At 41.9% G+C, this 19320-nt stretch overlaps 1 protein-coding gene across 1 annotated transcript; it reads right to left on the bottom strand.

Moving 5' to 3' along the window:
• Positions 1 to 513: 513 nt before the first annotated feature.
• Positions 514 to 18899, bottom strand: RMDN1 (regulator of microtubule dynamics 1). Its single transcript, XM_056854423.1, has 10 exons — positions 18777 to 18899; positions 14192 to 14309; positions 13899 to 13983; positions 11092 to 11251; positions 7565 to 7654; positions 6328 to 6383; positions 5308 to 5395; positions 4872 to 4902; positions 3071 to 3204; positions 514 to 591 (listed from the first exon to the last, which is right to left on the bottom strand). The coding sequence occupies exons 1-10, from the start codon at positions 18897 to 18899 to the stop codon at positions 553 to 555; spliced, it is 924 nt and encodes a 307-aa protein (XP_056710401.1). The 3' UTR covers positions 514 to 552.
• Positions 18900 to 19320: the final 421 nt, after the last annotated feature.

The following is a 19320-nucleotide window of genomic DNA, read 5'->3' as shown; positions in this document are numbered from 1 at the left end:
CTGTGGGGGCAATTTTGGAGGTAGAGTTCCCAAATTTTCAGGTAGCTTCAAGAGACTCTCCTTGCATGAACCCCGGAGTTTGGTGAAGATTGGGTCAGGGGGTCCGATTTTATGGGGTCCAGGTCACCCCCCTCCATAGAGAAAAAGGAGCATGCAGATTAAGAGGGTAGACAATCCCCTGGCAGGAGAGAGCAGTTCACAGGTGCAATTCTCAGCCAATTAGAAATGAAGGGAACTTTTCCTCTAGTGCGACAAACTACCCCCCCCACACACACACACATAAATGTCTCAAAGCTGAAAGACAGAACATGCTTACCCAAAAACCCACCATGCAGTCAGTCAACACACTTTTATAAGCCTTACAGTAGAAGGCTTTCCTTATTGACACATCTTACATTTCAGTTTCTCCTAAAATAAACTGATGAATTTACAGGGCATCCTCTGAAAGTCATTTCCATCGATGACATCATACCCGAAAAAAGCTGCCCTAGATGTTCCCTGATCAATAAGCAATGGCTCAAAGTGATCCATACATTTTAATTATTAATCTTGTCACAAAGAATTTAGCAATTCCTGAGCTTCTTTTTGGACCTGAAAAACAAGAGACAAAAGATTAAAAGTTGTTATTAAGTTATTGCAGAGTAACCTACCAAATAAAAAGTTATCTGTAATCTTTGTTCCTACGTGCAGAAAAACCCATGAGGATTTATAGAGGATCCAATTGGACCTGGGATATCTGGGTACAAATGGGTTATGACAGTCCCTGGGTGACCTTGAATCAGTCACTGCTTCTTAACTTAACCTAACTAACAAGGCTGTTGCAAGTGGACGAAGTGCTAGCTATAGCATCCTGAGCTCTTGAAGGAATAGGGAGATACAAATATGATAAATGTTGGGACCTATGATTGGAATAAGTGATCTTTGGGTGTACTCCTGTTATTACTTTTTGATTTATTGCTTTTCAAGCTTATTGCTTTTCAAGCTTCTCCCTACAAGAAGTGATTAAATCAACTGCTGTTTCAATTCATCCATAAAGGAGAAATATTTAAGTGGCATGAAGGTATGAGAAGGGACGTAAAAGTAAGTATGAGTCGAAAGCTATACTTGAAGGCAGGAAATGAGCACATTGTAGGACCTGTAAGATACTTTGGCTGGTAGGATTAGCAGTCACTGGCAATCAAACTCTATTTAGTGCTTGAAGTAGCTAAATGTTGGTACAATTTCAGGCAGAACGAATATATCACTAATGTATTTTAACACCTCAACAGATTATTACCATGATTACGTATAAACTCTCTGATCACCATTTTATATATCAATATATGTAATTGTTCACACAGACAACCTCCAATTTGGAGACTAACACCAAGAACAGACAACACAGGTCATTCTATAATCCTGAAAAATGTCCCAGGTTTTTAGAAAAATCTGAAATCTAAAGAAATATAAATTGGTTTAACCCTCCCCACTCCAATAATAGAAGCAGCACCTGCCCTCAGTGGCCATTGCTAGACAATCAAAACAGTATTGCCATCCTTCAGGCATTGGTTTTTGTCAGTAAAAGGGAGAGGGAGGGGGCAAGGCTCTTTTCCAGGGCTGTTTCAGCCTTTGAGGGTCCAGGCCTAGCAGCAGTCAGCGCCAGGCAACTTGCTACCACATGACTTGCAGGACTCACCCAGGACTGGCTGTTTCCTACTGTCCAATACCAGCCCCCACAAAAGCCAGTGTGGTGTAGTGGTTAGTGTTTCAGACTAGGATCTGGGAGACTCAAATTCCAATTCCCATTCTGCCATGGAAGCTGACTGGGTAACCTTAGGCCAGTTACATAATCTCAACCTAACTTACCTCACAGGGTTGTTGTGAGGATAAAATGGAGAATGATGTAAGCGGCGTTGGGTCCCCATTGTCAAGAAAGATGGGGTATAAATGAATATATAGAGAGAAGGGGGTATAAATGAAATTAGCTGAAGATGGGGGGCAGATAAAAGTAGGTTGGTTGGTGGTGGGAAAGTGACAAGGAAGCAGTAAAAATTGAGGATATGGAAGGGAATGAGGAAATGATGTGGGAAAGGGATAAAGGGGGAAATTAAGTGCCCCTGCATGTCTTTGAAGGTGTCCCACTGTGCAACTGGGCCCATTCCGGTGGCTTGCACTGCACAATGTGGCCACAGGTTTCCCAGGTAGAGTCTGCCGGGGGGACGGGAGGAGAGGAAGCTGAAGACAGGGTAGGCAAGATAATGGTAGATTGGCTGGTGAGTGGGAAGTAGAGAAGGAAGCAGTAGTTCCTCTTTCCCTTTCCTGAAATTCCCCATAGCCTGTCCCCCTTTCGGACAGGCTATGGGGAATTTCAGGGAAGGGAAAGAGGAACTACTGGGACACACACACAAGTGGAGTCCCACAAGAAACTTGTAGGAGTGGCTATCCCATCTGCCCTGCCTTTTCTTCCTCTCCACTCCCACACCCCTTCTCTCAGTCTCTCTTTTTCTCCATCTTTTTCCTTCTCTCCATGTCTGTTGTCACTTTTATCTGTCTTCTTTCTCCCCACCACCATACCTACTGTCACTTTTTCTGGATTTCTTCCTCTCCACATGCCTACCATCACTCCTCCTCTCTTTCGGTCTCACCCTTTCTCCCTACCTACTGTCACTCCTCTCTTTCTCCTCTCCCCATCACACTCTCTTTTTCTCTCTGACAGTGCTATGGTGGGAGGTGGGGCAGATACCACACTGGGTGGAGCTCCTCTTCTGATGCCATGGTGGGTGATGAATACTCCTCCTTGCCATGCTGCCAGTTCCTCCTCTTGTACTTGCAGTGTCGATGGCTTAGAGGCTGGTGAAGCAGCAATGGCGGGTATTGCATACACGCTGGCTCCCCACCTGTAGCGCCGCCACCTCCCCTGCCCCCACCTCACAACCTCAGAGGCTGCTAAGAAGAGGTGGGGCTGGTGGCAGCAGTTCTGTACCCCCAATTTTGGATAAGTTCATTTGAAATGTTGGGGGAAAAAGCCTGAAAATATACTCATAATGTTTCATTTTTGTTGGACTGAAGTGACAACCACTGGATTGTTTACCTGCTTATCTTCCTCTGTATGGGCTACCCGTTCCTTGGCTTTTGTTAACCACAAAAGGGCCATCTTTCTGTTGTTTAACTTCATGTATGTCTTTCCCAAGAATAGCAAATTCTTACTGTAGAAGTTTGGCTCAACTGTACAAAAATGATAGCGAAAGTGGTTACCTTGTGATAGTGTTTTCCAATAGTTAACTGCTATTTATGAAACATTTTTGTTTTAAAGAATGGCTGATCCAAGCACATACAAGTCAGCCTACTCTTAATTGTAAAATATTGCAGTATTTAAAATTCCACCCTGGTTTACCTTTGCTATGTATTATGCACAGTGAATGCAGCATTTCTCAAACTGGGGTGTGGGGATCTTCTGGTGGTTCATTAAGGTACTCTAAGGTGTCCACAGGTCCTCTGTAAGGGCCTTTGCATGCCATCCAGCTAACATGAAAACACTGCCTCTACACTTCTAAGAAGGGAACAGGAACTCTTCACCTCCGAAGGTGGGGACAGAATCAGCTTCCTCCTTGTTCAAAGGCCAGGAGCTTGTAGAGCTGCCACCACAGTCAACTAGCTTCTACATCACATCAATGCACTAGCCTGAGAACACGCTGATTGGCTGCTGGGTAGTCAGCCCTAGGAATTCTAATTGACTGGCACCAGTGAGATCCTCACAGTTACTTCCTGTGTAAAATTGAACTGGTTTTAAGTCTATTTTCAAATGCAAAGTGTAGGGGGGAGAAGGATCACTCTGTATCCATAGACAATAGGTACCAGTGGTGGCTCTCATTTGAATACCAGATGTTTAGTTTGTGTGCAGCTCTGGTCTATTTTTTTAACAGCAGCTGCCAAAGTTCCTTTCAGGCCTTTTCCCTCCACTGTTGATTCAGCCTCCAGTTAGAAGTAATTAACCAATAAGGAAGCTACTTGGTGTCTCCAGTGCCAAGTCCCTTCCAACTGAAGGTGGGATTGGTTAGAATTTGAATGACACCCTGCTGAGCTGCAGCCCAACAAAATCAGCTATCCTCCAGGACAAGACCTTGGAGGCCATGTGCAGACAACAGAAATTGGACTGGGTGTGACATGTGTTAATGAGGAAGCAGGCTTGAGGATTTAGCAAAAACAATATTGCTATGAATTTCCTCAGATCGCTAAAATTTGAGAACTGCAGGGTTAATCAATTTCCTCAGAGACAAGGCTACAAACGAGGCAATTTCTACTTTCCATGACAAGCAGGCGTTAAAAACAATTCTTAAAATTATTTCCTAATACTGTGATGTTGTCTTGCAGTGTGCATGCATTTTTCCAGGGTCCGTCAACACTGTTCTGCTGAAATATTATTTACTGCTAGGGCTTATTTTTAACAAGTTCTCTACAGCTGAAAGACCATGAACGAAGATGTTTGCATAAGAAACAGATACATGGTTTTGAACAAAGTTCCAGACCTGGGCAATAGCACTTTGAGGATTTGAAACAGGAGCTATGCTGACCCATTCACTAATTCTGGGGGTATGGGAAACAGGCCCCCCTGCTATTCAAGATCTACTAATATTTCTCACAGCAGGAGAGTTTACAAAATTGGAGATTGTCCTGGAAGACGCCAGTGTATCCTCCTATAATTTTATTTTTAACCTCTAGAGAAAGTTACATGAAGATGCTGCATATGCCTAATTTGTGTGTCTCAATATTTGTGTAGTTAGCTATGGGTGCTAAAGCTCCTCACAACTGTCCCTAAGAGAATATTTGTGGTGTTTTGATTTTAAATTTGATATACCCACAGACAAGTACCTCCAAGTGTCCTACAAACTTACCATCTTCAGCCTTCTGAAAGTACTGTAGAGCCTGGAAAACAATGACATTAAAGGCAGTCAACATTACTGAAACAAGCTAAGTCCCTTTAGCTAAGGACTAAAATATTCTGCAGAACAAGCAACAGTGCAAGATGTCTGATGTGCTTAATAATCTTATGCTTTTTTTTGTAATTAGACTGTGATTTTAAGGACATATTTATTCAGGGAATGCTGTTTAAATAAGTGAAATTATGTTTTGCTTGACATGTGACCTGTTTTGCTGTGACGCTTAGTTAACAGCTAATCAGTAGAGTGACATTTCTTTAAAAGGTCAAGGTTTCTCTATTTTACTGCACTTCAATCATATCCTTTAAATTGTCTGCAACATCCCCCTTTTACAACGATAACACCACGCTAACAAAGAAAAATCTACACAAGGAGGATTAGCACACAGTACCTCATCATAGTTGGAGCTGGGTGGGGTTGCAAATAAGACTGCGGCTATTTTGCTCTGGTACCAGGGCATTTCAGCAAATGTGTAACACCTACAAAAAATGAAAGAAACGGTGTATGCCTTAGACCTGTTCGATTTGTTTACGTATTAGGAAAAAGTATACTGGAACTTCCAAAGGCATGTTTATGTGCCTCAAATCCTACAACTGAAAGAGCCCAAAAGATCTACTCCAACCCTCCCAGGCAGAACACTAAGCAGACAACTAAGTTAGCATTAGCCAAGTCACACTTAGTTGCTTTGTTACATTTTTATCCAATCCATCCAAGGGCCTCTGGGCAGCAGGCACGGTCCCCCGCCCACTTACTCTCATAACCTACCTGTGGAGATAGATCACAGTGCCTAGCTGTGTTCTGTTTGTAGAAGTAGAAAAGACCAAGAGTCCAGTAGTACCTTAAATACTAACAACATTTCTGGCAGGGTATAAGCTTTAGTGAGTTGCAGCTCAGTTCTTCAGATACAGCTGTCTGTAGCAGACTAACTTCCTCAGAGCTGTGGCTCACGAAAGCTCATACCCTGCCAGAGATTTTGTTAGTCTTTAAGGCGCTACTGGACTCTTGCTCTTTTCTACTGCTACAGACAAACATGGCTACCCATCGTGATCTATCTCCATGGAAGGCACCACACTTAGCCGTACAGAATGGAAATCCATCCGCCTTGTAAAGTCACTTGCACAGGTTCAGACAGACAACCTACCTGTGAGACAGGATAGGATGAGAGACAGATGCTGGCTCAAGATCTCCTAGTGAACTTCAAATCAATCAATCAATCAATCTCTCTCTCTCTCTCCCTCTCCAAGAGAGCAATCATGTCTCCCCTCAACCTCCTCTCTTCCAGACTATAGGCCCTGTTCATACCGAAGTGCCACTACTGGGCAACTATCTTACAATACAGCTACAATCCCCTTCCCCAAAGAAAAATATTCGTGTCGAAAGCTTTGATTTGTTTAAAAAGACTGTTTCTTACCAAATGCCCATAAGATGAAGTGAAGTAGCATCCTTAGGATTCAGCTCAATTGCTTTCTGCCAAGAAAAGGTAAGGTGTAAAAAAGCTGTTCAGCAAGATCAGGCTTAAAGCTTACTCTCCCCTACAACTCCTCCCATCTGCAGTTATGGCAAAACTGTAGTTCTGGAGGGTCTCAATATGTTCTCGAGAATGGTAGTACTTTCCATATTCAATAACATCCCATGATACCTTTGTAACAGATCACCAATTAAATAAAGGATTCAACAAACAAAGTATTGTTTCTGCTCCATTCTATCTCCAACAGAAACAGCTCTTTACTCATCAAAAACAACAATCCAGGAAGGGGCAGGCGGCAAAATGTATCCTAAGAACACTGAAAGTGAGTCCTGACAAGGTGGAAGTGATGCTGACACCCATTTAGAATGACTGCAATTCAGGTTCATTTGTTGGTAATAAAATCATCGTACAACCAAAAGAGGTGAAGTGACATCACATATTTGAGTATCTGGGAACGCTTCAACAGGGATAGATAATTTTTTTAAAGCCTTGCCCCATCAAAGGAAGACTTCTCGCTTACTAGAAGAAAGTCACTGGATTCAACCCATTCAAGTTGCAGCCCCAGCAAACCAGGCAGCTTTCAAGTAAGCATGAAAAGTTTGCACTGATAGGAAGAGAAAACCGGAGCTTGTGAAGAAAACTTAAAAGTCTTGGAATAGCTCACAAGGTGGATAACTTTTGCAGCAGAATCACTGACTACAGGCAAAGGAGAGAAGTAGGAAAAACTACAGTGAGCCATTATGCACAAAGCAAGGATCTGTAACAAAAGATAATGACTGGAACATAAACCAGCAACATGAGAAATGCAGTACTATAGCAAGGTTATGAAAAACTGAAGTGGTAGGTATTTAACAGCAACTTAAATTCAACATGCTAAAGTATGAGGGAGGAGTATAAAGATGAATTCCAGGCTTCACTCCTATAGTTTACGGTCAGAGGAGACAGAAACGTAGATCCTAAATAGAATAAGCAGAGAGGTGCATGCATATGCAAACTCACCTCTGCCCCCTCCTGCTGCAGCCAGCTGAAATTATGCCCTGGGGAGGGGAGTGTCAGTGCAAGGGGGGAAACGATGAAAACAACCCTGTCCGTTTTTCTAATGATGGAAATGTCTTTTCTACTAAGAAATAAAATACCTGGACACAGAGTGTGACACATACAGAAAATTATCTTAAAATACCTGGAAGTGTTCCTTGATAACAAAAGCGTTTGCAATTTTTGTCTTTATTCCTTCATAATCTCCCACGTCACTGATGCAAATTGCAAACCACTAAACAAAAACAAAAATTAAAATGGTTATTTAGAAATACTACACATTTAGGTTTGGTAACAATAAATCTGCAGTTATCAACCTGTGACGGATAAGGGATTAATCTGCAGCAAGAACTGACAGACCAAGAGTGGGCGGAGCTGACACTCTGAGCTCTGAGAGACAGAAAGCATTCGAAGCTTGGGACCCAGCCTGCATAGAAGGCTGTGAAAGTAGTCGAAGCTTGGGACCAGCCAGAGAAGGCTGTGATAGTTTGGAAGCTTGGTAGCGAGGCTGAGCGGAAGCCAGACTGTACTCTGTGAACCTGAGGGTTCTGTTAAAGCCGAAGCTATTGAAACACACAACCTGTGGGAGTGACAGGAATGAGAATTGGGTTAGAGAGGGCCCATTCTCAGGTCACAAAGGGGAATTAGTCTCTGGGGTAGAGCTATTCCGGTAGCAGGAAGGTGTGGAGGATTACAGCCACTGAGGTGGGGTAGCCAGAGAGAGCTAGGCTGGGGACAGAGTCTGAATCTGAATAACAGTTCTGAGGGACAGAACTAAGAACTGAAGTAACTTGAGTGAAGAAAACATCTAAGCTATCTCTCTGAAGTAATCTTATGTAGATAAACCTGACTTTGAGTTCCCCCTCCAATTTCTGCCTTTTCCTTGGAAATCAATCTCTGAGTTCTGTTCAATAAACTTCCCTGTTTTGTCTGTTTAAGTTAAAAAGCCTCTTGTGTCCTATTTCTCTCTGACGTAAATACTGGTGTGGGACTGGAGGAGAAGGAAAATAATCTCCTCACAAATATACTCAGGCCAACGCTTTTCCTTCAACATATACGGCCGGGCTGAGAGAGTGGGATATTGAAGTGGTTGAAAGGGGGGTGCGTCATACACCCCTTCAGGTAAGTCACCAAATGCACAATTCCACCCATCCTGAAAATAATATAATAAAAGTTTTAGTTCAATACCTCTGCAGTTATCTAAAATCACCAAAAGTAATCAGTCAGTCTTACTCATGCAAACATTCATAGGCTCAGATACATGAATGTTGTAGTTTTGGCCAATGAAGAAAAACCTCTCTCTTTTATAACACTAGAATTTCAGGTCAACTAATCATGCTATTGTATCTGTCTTAATAATACTGTCAAAGAAAAATACTTCTTCACAAGAACTTCAAACTGCGATTTTTTTCTAGTTTGGAATTCTGATTTGCAAGGCAAGCTCAAATCAGTTTGCTGGTTCAGATGTATCAGAGATAGGGTTGCCAGGTTCCTCTTTGCCACCGGTGGGAAATTTTGGGGGCGGAGCCTGAGGAGGGCGTGGTTTGGGGAGGGGAGGAACTTCAATGCCATAGAGACCAATTGCTAAAGCAGCCATTTTCTCCAGGTGAACTGATCTCTGTTGGCTGGAGATCAGTTGTAATAGCAGGAGATCGCCAGCTAGTACCCTTGCCCACACTCCCAGCCATTTTAGATGTGGCGCCTGCAACGCGTGTGCGCAGGCGCTGCCAGTAAAGGAATTTAGGGATGAGAGAACAGGATTTAGGTTTACATTAAGAAATTTCACAAATTGTAATAATATGTTATTTACGTCATTAGATGCCCCTGTGGGCTGCCCTACGTGGGTAAAACTAAGAGACCAATAAAACTTAGAATTCAAGAACATAGGTCCAGAATTCGGAATCAGAATTTAGAGGCGCCATTAACGTCCCATTATTTAGAAAAGAAACACCAGGACTTTGAAATGCAGTTCTTAATGGTCTGGCAGTTTAAAGGAAAACCTTTCTCTATTACTAACGTAGATAGAATTATGTCCCAACAAGAATCTCGTTTTATCTTTATGTTTAATTCTCTTATTCCTCATGGTCTCAATACGCACATGGATTTGTCCAACTTTTTATAAAACGCATCTAAATATGTTTGGAACTTTTGCTCAAGGTAATACGGTACTTTACTGTTAGGCAACGGCATTTAGAAGCATTACGGTAATGAGTTCGCTTGTCCCCACAGCTTTTTTAAATGATGGGGTGATTGTAAGCATTCAGACGTCTTACTTTGCCGTCCATGCATACAAGAAAGGCATACTCCTTCCCAGCGTGAATGGTATGTTTGATTGTAATTTTATATTTATAATAATGTGCCTCTGTATTTTATGTGCAATTTTTTGTGGCAACGAATAGGCAATTTTTAGTCATGCATTTTTTCTTCACAGCGTTGAAGGACTTATGAAGCTTGAAAAAGTATCGCATGAAATGGAATTATACCGGATTTCCATTGCTACACGTCCGGTCTCCGCTGCCTAATTTATTGCATTTGCACTTTATGTGTATGAACTCTTAAGTACTGAGCAATCTGCCTACTATTAATTTATGTATTTATTTCCTAACGCCTTGCGTCTCTGTACAGGGTCATTATTGGACCATTTGTAAACTACTACTGAGTTGTTTGCTCAATGTTTGTGTTAATTAGAATCACAGTTGAATGAATATATATTTTTAAAAGCAATTGCATTATTGTTACCTATGTGTGTAATTTTGCTGGTGCTTTTATTTTGAATTGCCAAAACTTTCCAGTAGCACTAAGTAGCCTGCTTTTGACTAGTACCTGGAAGTTGGCAACCCTAATCAGAGTAATTTATTTCAAGTCCAAATATAACTAATTATCTAGCCATGCAAGAAAAGGTGATTTCACAAGGAAACCCAAAGCTCCTTCAATGCTAGTTTATACAGCAAACATCACAGGCTGCAATTACATTACAACCAAATCAATAAATAGTTAAATACCACTGGTAATCCTTAGAGGATTCGGTTATTTGCCTCTAGTGCTACTACGTTACTACTACTAGACTGAGTTTATTTGACAAGCGGCCAGCAGCTGCCAGTAATACTGTTACTGATATCGGATGTGTGGGTCATTTTGATATTCAAAGGGCTCTTTGTGTGTGTAAAGTGCCGTCAAGTCGCAGCTGACTTATGGCGACCCCTTTTGGGGTTTTCATGGCAATAGACTAACAGAGGTGGTTTGCCAGTGCCTTCCTCTGCACAGCAACCCTGGTATTCCTTGGGGATCTCCCATCCAAATACTAACCAGGGCTGACCCTGCTTAGCTTCTGAGATCTGACCAGATCAGGCTAGCCTGGGCCATCCAGGTCAGGGCCAAAGGGCTCTTAACTAGGCCCATTTTCACAGTGTATACTTAGTAAGTGTAACTGAAACTCACAGAGGGTAGCACCTTAGAGACCAACAAGATTTTCAGGGTATAAGCTTTCGAGACTCAAATTTCCCAGGTACCTGAGAAAGGGAGCTTTGACTCTCAAAAGCTTATACCCTGAAAATCCTGTTGGTCTCTAAGGTGCTGCTGGACTCAAATCTAACAACACAGACAATACCCTTCCTATTTCTACAAACAAGAACATGGGCAACAGGACAATTTAAATTACACTGCCTAGCTCACCTTGTGCACTGCAAAACAGGAGGGGTCTTTTTCAAGGGCTTGCTTTGCATAACCAAGGGCTTCATATGTCAGTGCTTTCTTTTTCTCTGGAGGAGTCTGACTAAGTTGAGCGAGGTCACGTGATGCTCGTGCCAGGCGCCACAGCAACTGCGCATTCTCACTAAACAGAAACACACACAATCAGGATGCTTTTATGCTATTAAACAAGTCCATCAGTTAGTGGATCACAAATAGCCATAGGCTCACACAAAGTCCTCTTGCCTGACCAACTGTATTTTTATTTTAGTTTTTTAAACTTTATTTATACCCTGCCTTTTCCTCCCATGGGGACCCAAAGCAACTTACGTCATTCTTCTCTCCTCCATTTTATCCTTACAACAACCACATCCTGTGAGTTGTGTTAGGCTAAGAGTATGTGACTGGCCCAAGGATATCCAGCAAACTTCCATGGCTGAGTGCCGATTCAAACTTGGATCTCCCAGATCCTTGTCCTACACTTGAACTGTTACATGAGGCTGGCTTCCTAATTACACTTTGTATTACAATTTTGCCACTATTTTCATTAACCATGGCAAGCATAAAATCAGTGTGTGGCAATGGTTAAAACTGGGTGTGCAAAACATGCTTTGAACTAACTACAGGTAGCCAAAAAAAAGAAAGAAAAAAAGAAGCCATTCAGGCCATGCTGCAATATTGTTAGCTCCAAAATGAAAGGCAAGGGGAGAATCTGCATGAAATACCGTTGGGAGATAAGGAAGCCTTTCATTGACTTCTGGCCTATAAAGCTCCTATTAAGCTTCAACCAATCAAATCCACAAGATCCAAATCACTCAGTGCCTGTATGCAGTTTTACAGTGTGATCAGAAGGTGGAGTTCACACACCTCACAGGAAAACTGACACCACTTTGACAGCGCTCATTATAGCACATCGTTTTAACCACACACACAAGTAATCGCAAACTTTTCACTCGCTGCAATCGTTTTCTAGAAACCTACTTCAGAATACTTCATACTTGTCATGTTATTCTACAACAGGTCCAGAAGGTAATGGGCATGGCTGAATTTCTCAGGCCTAAAGGCAACCACTTTTCCCCTATTATTTTCTGACATTAAAAATGTTAGAAGCCAACAGATGAATAAGAATAAACTTCACAAAAGTAATTCGTTACACACCTCATTAGGTATCTAAAAATGTAAAGAGATAGGTTTGATGTTCAAAATGCATAGCAGTGCTTTTGCACCAGCAAGTTTACTCCATGTCCTATCAATCACAGCTAGTCCCACCATCATATCATGTCACCTTCTCCAGTCTGATTTTATTTTTGCTGCTGCCCAGAGCACGACCAGCCCCATCTAGCAGTCAGAAAAAAGTATGGATTGATGGATTTCGCAAACCAAACTGAAAACCAAGCAATATGTATTAGTCTAGGTTTTTTTTTTTTAATTACCATAATGGTTCCCACATTCATCTCTAACTTCAAAGTTAGCTTTACTGGACTGTACATATATTTTTCCAAACAGAAACAGTCTTTTAATTACCCAGAACTATTAAAATAGCACAAAAGCATGTGATTCTACAGAATTTTAAAAACTGATTTTCAAAATTGCACCAACGTCACCATTATAAACAAAACGCCCTGCACCATTTCAGTGGTCCCCCTAAAGCAGGTACCCCTATTGAACACGCTAGAGGTTGATGACCTGAGAATTTTTAGAGTAGTAAACTCTTTCAGTTCACAAGCATTGTGCTTTCCAAGAACCCATCACCTCTCTTCCAACCTTACCTACTTAAGTAGCTACAAACAACGTATAATTTAACTTAGAGACTCTGCAACCAGAAGGCACGGTGAATGCCAATTGCTCTTAAGACAGTCTTAAATGGAAATTAGACTTTAAAGGGGAGGACAACAACCAGATGGCACTATTGTCTTCATGCTCTGCTTGTGGGCTTTTTATCCCTTCGGGGAAAATAAATCACCACTCTGTACAGCACGTCTCTCAAAGAACTCATGTCGGGGCTATCTGCTAAAAGAGATGAAATATACCTTTCCCTATGAGTAGAATGTGTGAGATAGGGAGCCATTGTGCCAAACAACCCATGTCACATGTGTTTGTGATATGCATGTTCTATATGTTTTTATGATACAGCATTAAACAAATGTGTGGAATTTTTCAGTCTCCCAATGGGAGAGGGGCCAAAGGGGATAGGAGCTGGCTAAAGTAGCACAGTATGATGGGGACTTATGCTGGTGTCAAAAGGGGCTTTAGTCAGCTCCCAAAGCCCTTTCAGCCTGGGAATGCTCCTTTTTGCAGGCGCTGAGATATGCCTGAAAAAAGGCAGGCATAGCCACGTGGAACTCAATGGGGCTTTCTTTTAAAGTGTATTTTTGGCTTGCTGCACTCCTTAACCATCACCCTCTTAAGACGCCGCTCTTACTGCTGAGTCACAAGAACACATAAAACCTTCATTTTGCCCCCTCTCTGACTGCCACTTTTGCTAAATCAGTTTTAAGCTTCTGATTATCATTTTCAATTATTTCAAATTAATACATAATTTATAGTAAAATGATATTAATTCCACTTCACATTGAACAGCAACACTTCTAACATACGAGGGCAAAATACCAGAGTGTCCCCCAAAATGGCCAGGAACCTGTAGAATAGTTGCTTTTTTGAATAATATCCTGCCTCAGCTCCAGAGTGTATTTTTCTATACTGCAATTAGTGTGTTAAAAATGGATTAAATGGAATGCACAATGGACATAGTGATTTCAAGATGGCAAGAGAGTACACCAACAACATTGTACCTGTTTTTGTGCTGCTCTAGCAAGTGACAGAGTTTTTCAGTTTCTCCACTCCCATACAGGTAATCTGCTTGATCTAGAATGTCACCTGTTTGGGGTAAGTTAAAGCAGAAAAATGTCAATATAATATCCAGTTAAAAGCCACTATTGTAATAAAAACAGACACACTAATTCTAACATCTCTTAGAAATCTATTGTTTTCTTCATTCTGCTTCATTCAGAGTAACACAGGAAAATGTTAGCAAAAAGATTTAGAACACTAAAGACAGATTTACAACTGTAATTAAAAATCTTACTTTGATCATCAGCCTGAACAGTAGAAGACCGGGAGATTAATACATATGCTTCATATCCCAAGTAAGATAGTACTGAGAATGCAAGCCCTTTTCTGAAACATCTGTGTTTTCCATGCACCTGAAAGACACAAAGGCTAAAATTAGGGTTGCCAGGTCCCTCCTGGCCACCGGCAGGGGATGGGGGGGGGGGGGTAGGGTTGCCAGATCCAGGCTGGGAAACTCCTGGGGATTTGGGGATGGAGCCTGGTGATGACAGGGACCTCAGTGGGGTACAGTGCCATAGAGTCCATCCTCCAAAGCATCCATTTTCTCCAAGGGACTTGATCTCAGTAGTGTGGAGATGAAAAAGAATGTTCTGTGATATCAAAACATTTGAGAGAAAACTCAGCTGAAATATTTTCCAAATCTATAAATGTATTTAGAAAATTCTACAACATTTGCAGACAATCAGCCATCAGGAAATCTACATGGAATTTTCTAGCATTGTAGCAGCTGCAAGAGGAATTTTAGTAACAGATTTTTACAGTTCCGTAAGATGGAGACAACCCTGTGTTTTCTTACTTCTCCAGATAAAGCCAAATTTGAAGAACTTGATCTTCCCTGCCTACACTGGTTAGATTTAGAAAATCTGGAAATGGGGCTAATAGAATTTCAAGAAAACTCTATCTGGAAAAATAAATTCTATGACCTGTGTGAAACACTTGAGAAGATAGAAGGGATGACAAAGGACAGCACAGTTAGTTCTGAAAATGAAATCCTTAAAGTGTGGAATTCTCTGCCAAATAATTTTAAGTCAATGAAAGCACTTGGGATTACTTTCCTTACTTTGTTTGGATCATCTTATGCTTGTGAGCAGCTGTTTTCAGCTTTGAATTATATAAAATCTGACACTAGAAACAGGCTAACAGATGACCTGAGTGCTGCATGTGTTGCTCTCAAACTTACAAAGTATGAGCCAAGGTTAGACAAATTATCAGCATGCACACAACAGCAAAAATCACATTATTGTTCAAAAAATTTGACGATGTCCTCAAAGATGTCACAAAAATGGTGAATTACATCATGGCTCGTGCTCTGAATTGTCGACAGTTTCAAGCACTTCTTGAGGAGGTTCAGGCTGAGCAGAGGACGAGTCCTGGAGGGATGCATGCCAAATGCAAACTTTTACCTTTCAATAAAAAGTTGTTTGTATCATTGAAAGCTCTGTTATTGTGTTTTTCTTTTAAGGCAAAATATGTGAATGTATGAGTTGTTTTTTCTAAACTAAAACCTCAGTATTCAGGTTAAATTGCCGTATCGGCACTTGGCGATAAATAAGTGGGTTTTGAGTTGCAGTCTGGGCACTCGGTCTCTAAAAGGTTCGCCATCACTGCTCTAAGAAGATAGCTCAGTTTCAGGTTTTGGCACTATGTAAACAAATCCTGCGCTCATGCCATCCCTCTTCACTTTGCATGGTTTAACTCAGTTCAAAACTTCTGATTTAGTACAAGCAGTAGTTTGCCATTATATCAGAAGTAGCAAACAGAAGTTTGCACATGCCCTCCATAGTAAGACTATCAATCAGCATCAAATTGTGGTTTATATACCTGGTTTGGAAGAAAGCTTAAACCATAGTTTTCTGCTTTAGAAGTACTGTGTTAGTTCCCTGTCACAGTCCACAAAGGAAGAAGAACAGAAAACACAGGAATCATTCATATTGCACCAGACCATGCTTTGGCATTATGTCTGAACCACTATATTTAAAACATCTACAGGCATTTATTTAGTGGCACATATGTGCACCACAGCAACTGCCTTAACCTATAACATTTAAGGTGGTTCTGACATTTCTATTGTCCAGGATTGGTTTAAGCCCAGGCCAGTCAGTGACACCTTTTCAGGTCAAGGCGTTTAGTAAGTGTTTTGTCTTCATACTGAACCAGCAACTTCAGTTCAAAGTGTTGCATAGCCTAGACACATTCATACAGAGCTTAGTATGGCTATGTGAGTGCAAAAACAGACTTAGCAACAAACATTATGTATTACTATACATCAGTGACAGACTCCTATTTCACATGTTGCATATTTCAACAAAAAACAATAGAGTCAGGCACACTGGCAGTTTCTCCCATAACATACTGCAAATTCTATTTGCAATTTAGCTGTATACCCTTTTCACATTTGGGGGAGGTAGATCCTGTAGTAACTTGAGAAAATATTAAAGTTCCTAAATTTCAGCATTATTTAGGCCCTGCCTTGTATTTGAGCCCTGATGAGCAGAACCCGAAGGTCAGTATGAGATGCAAGTTTGTGTTTATTTTCAGCTTTATCATTAACCAGGTTGCATATCCTAGTATAAACACAGTCTGATCCTAACTACATTTACTATGAAATATCTTCCACTGATTTCTATACAACTTACTTCCAAATAAGCGTACTTAAAAGTGCATCTGAATAGACTTTAATCTCAATGTAATTCTTTCAGACTATGAAGCTATATCCAGTTTACTTGTGTTTAAACAAAATGTCCACAGATGTTGAAGGGACAATTTTTTTAAATCCAAAGCTATATTCAAAAATGTAGTCAACAGTCCTTTAACCCAAACTGCATGTGCTATATTACATATTTAAGCCACATACTCTGTATACACTTATATAATTCAACAAGCTTGGAACCCCATGAGTAATATGGGGGGTGGGGGAGTTGGAGATTTCACCTCTTTCCCTCCAGGATTCTCTAAGTTCTCAGGGGCTTGAATATTTTTAACTGACACCGAGCTATTCTCAGTAATCTATACTTTTTTTGGAAGCATTTTCAGTCCTTGTCAAGCTGTTTGGGAAGTGTTTCTTTTTTCTGGTTAATGTATAAGGTCCTATTTTTCTGTATACTTTGATCTTCTTACAATGTTGACAGGAAACCCCCCCCCCCCATCTTGCTTGCAGGCGGTCTGGTTTTGCTGCTTTCAATATCTGCACAGAGGCCAGCAAGTTTAGATATCCATACAGCCAATTCTGAACATGGCTCCTGAGCATGGATCAGAAGAACCACACAATGGGGCCAAGATACAAAGAAGGATTTTGTATAGAGCTAGGCTTGCAGAAACATCAGAAAACAAAATAATGTTTTTTTAGGCTAACAGTAGGAAGGGGAGGGAAGCATGAAGCAAAATGTGTCCTATACATTTTCTGTTCCCAATCTTCTCTGCTACCATTGGCCAGGTGATGGGACAGGCAGGGCTTGGAGAAGCAGCATACCCAACAGGCATTATCCTCCAAGCCTAGAAACCAATCAGTTGGCCAGCAGTAGCAGGGAGGATTCAGGCAGAAAGCACATCCCCACCCTGGCCATCCTGGGGGGGTGGGGGATGGAAATGAAAGAGAGTCTGGAGTGTTTTCTGCTCCAAGCCCAGCCCTTCCTGTTGCTTGCTCTATGGTGGTGATGGTGGAGAGCCAATCACAGGAGGGGGCACAGGGGAGGGAACGGGATTCTCTTCCCACTTGTGAAGGAGCTGTATCAGAACACCCTCTTGTACTGCAGATGATCTTTTGAACAACCATCCTTGATTTTATTGGTTCATGTATATTAAAGTTATGGTAATCTTAGCCATTTGGGGCATCTTTTGGGTGGAAATGGAAGAATGAACTTTTAAAAAATAAGTGTATCATACCAGTGTTAATTTAAATCTATATCAAATACTTCAGAGTGACTATGCTCTTATTGCTATTGCACACAAAATATATTTTAAGTATATTATGTAACAGATATATAGAGCTAGGCTTATATGCAACACTGATGATGCTTGAATATATTTAGGAATTTTAAAACTTGTCTGTTCTTTCAAAGTCTATAAACAGATGCAGTTTTCAACCATCAACATAAAAAGCATGCCACGATGTAGCAAAGATATCATAGACGTAAAGGGATTCGATACTGTTGTGATTTGGTGGCTTAATCAACTTTTCTCATTCTCTTTTCCGTATTAGGTTTATTTTGTACTCCAGTACAACTGAGGGCATCCTAATTTTTTTTTTTTTTAAAGATGCCACATCTCCCTCTCCTTAGATATACGAGAGCCAGGCAGGGGGGAAAAAAGAAGGAGGTGGGGTGTGTGTGAAGAGAATGAGAGGAGAGAGGGAGTCTCCCATAGAGCTGACAGTAGTAGAAAAGGGCAAGAGTCCAGGAGCACCTTCAAGACTCACAAAAATATTTTCTGGTAGGGTATGAGCTTTCGTGAGCCACAGCTCACTTCTTCAGCTGTATCTGAAGAAGTGAGCTGTGGCTCACGAAAGCTCACACCCTGCCAGAAAATATTCTTGTTAGTCTTTCAGATCTGAAGAAGTGAGCTGTGGCTCTCGAAAGCTCACACCCTGCCAGAAAATATTCTTGTGAGTCTTGAAGGTGCTCCTGGACTCCTGCCCTTTTCTACTACTGCAGACAGACTAACACGGCGACCCACTGCGAATTATCTTCATAGAGTTGACAGATCTACGACAGCACGGGATGCCATCCTCTATCCCGGAACAGACCCGAGTCATAGCTGAAATCAGAACTGAACAGCAGTAGGGGAAGAGAGCAAGAAAGATGTCCGTCCCGGGACCACTGCACCTCGCTTCCTCCCGGCCCCGAATGAGCCTGGCGTCGCCAGCCGAGCCTCGCCCCCGGAGCCTGCACGAGAAGCCGCGTCCTCGCCCAAGAGGCGCCCCGACGTAACACTCTTGCCGCTGCCATGACAAAAAAAATAATAAAGGCCCTTCCCCTTCCCAGTCGGCCTTCAAACCAACAACCCCAATCTCCCCCCCGGAAACCGCCGCCGTTCAAGCTGCCTCCGCCACAAAGCGGACACTTCCTGCTCTCGACTCCTTACAAGGGGACCGTAGAGGGGAGGTGACGTCCTAAAAGGGTCGGGTGGCGCGGAAGCCGCCGGATTTGGGTTCCGCCCCTCCTCGCGACCCGCCCCAACTCCGTTTCCTAGCAACCACTCCTCCCCTTGGATTTCCCGCCGACGCCCCGGAGCAAACGTTAGCCTTGCCCGCAGGAACGACGTATGGGTTGTCACGTGATTACGGCCGTGCTGGGAACAGGGCTGTTTTTTTGTGGATTGGGAGTTTTTTTTTTTTAATAATAATTAAAAAAAAAAGTTCCGGCGAAG

Source organism: Euleptes europaea, chromosome 8, assembly GCF_029931775.1.
Source record: "Euleptes europaea isolate rEulEur1 chromosome 8, rEulEur1.hap1, whole genome shotgun sequence".
Taxonomy (NCBI): domain Eukaryota; kingdom Metazoa; phylum Chordata; class Lepidosauria; order Squamata; family Sphaerodactylidae; genus Euleptes; species Euleptes europaea.
Note: the sequence above shows the minus strand (reverse complement) of the source record. Positions and strands in the feature narration are given on the sequence as shown.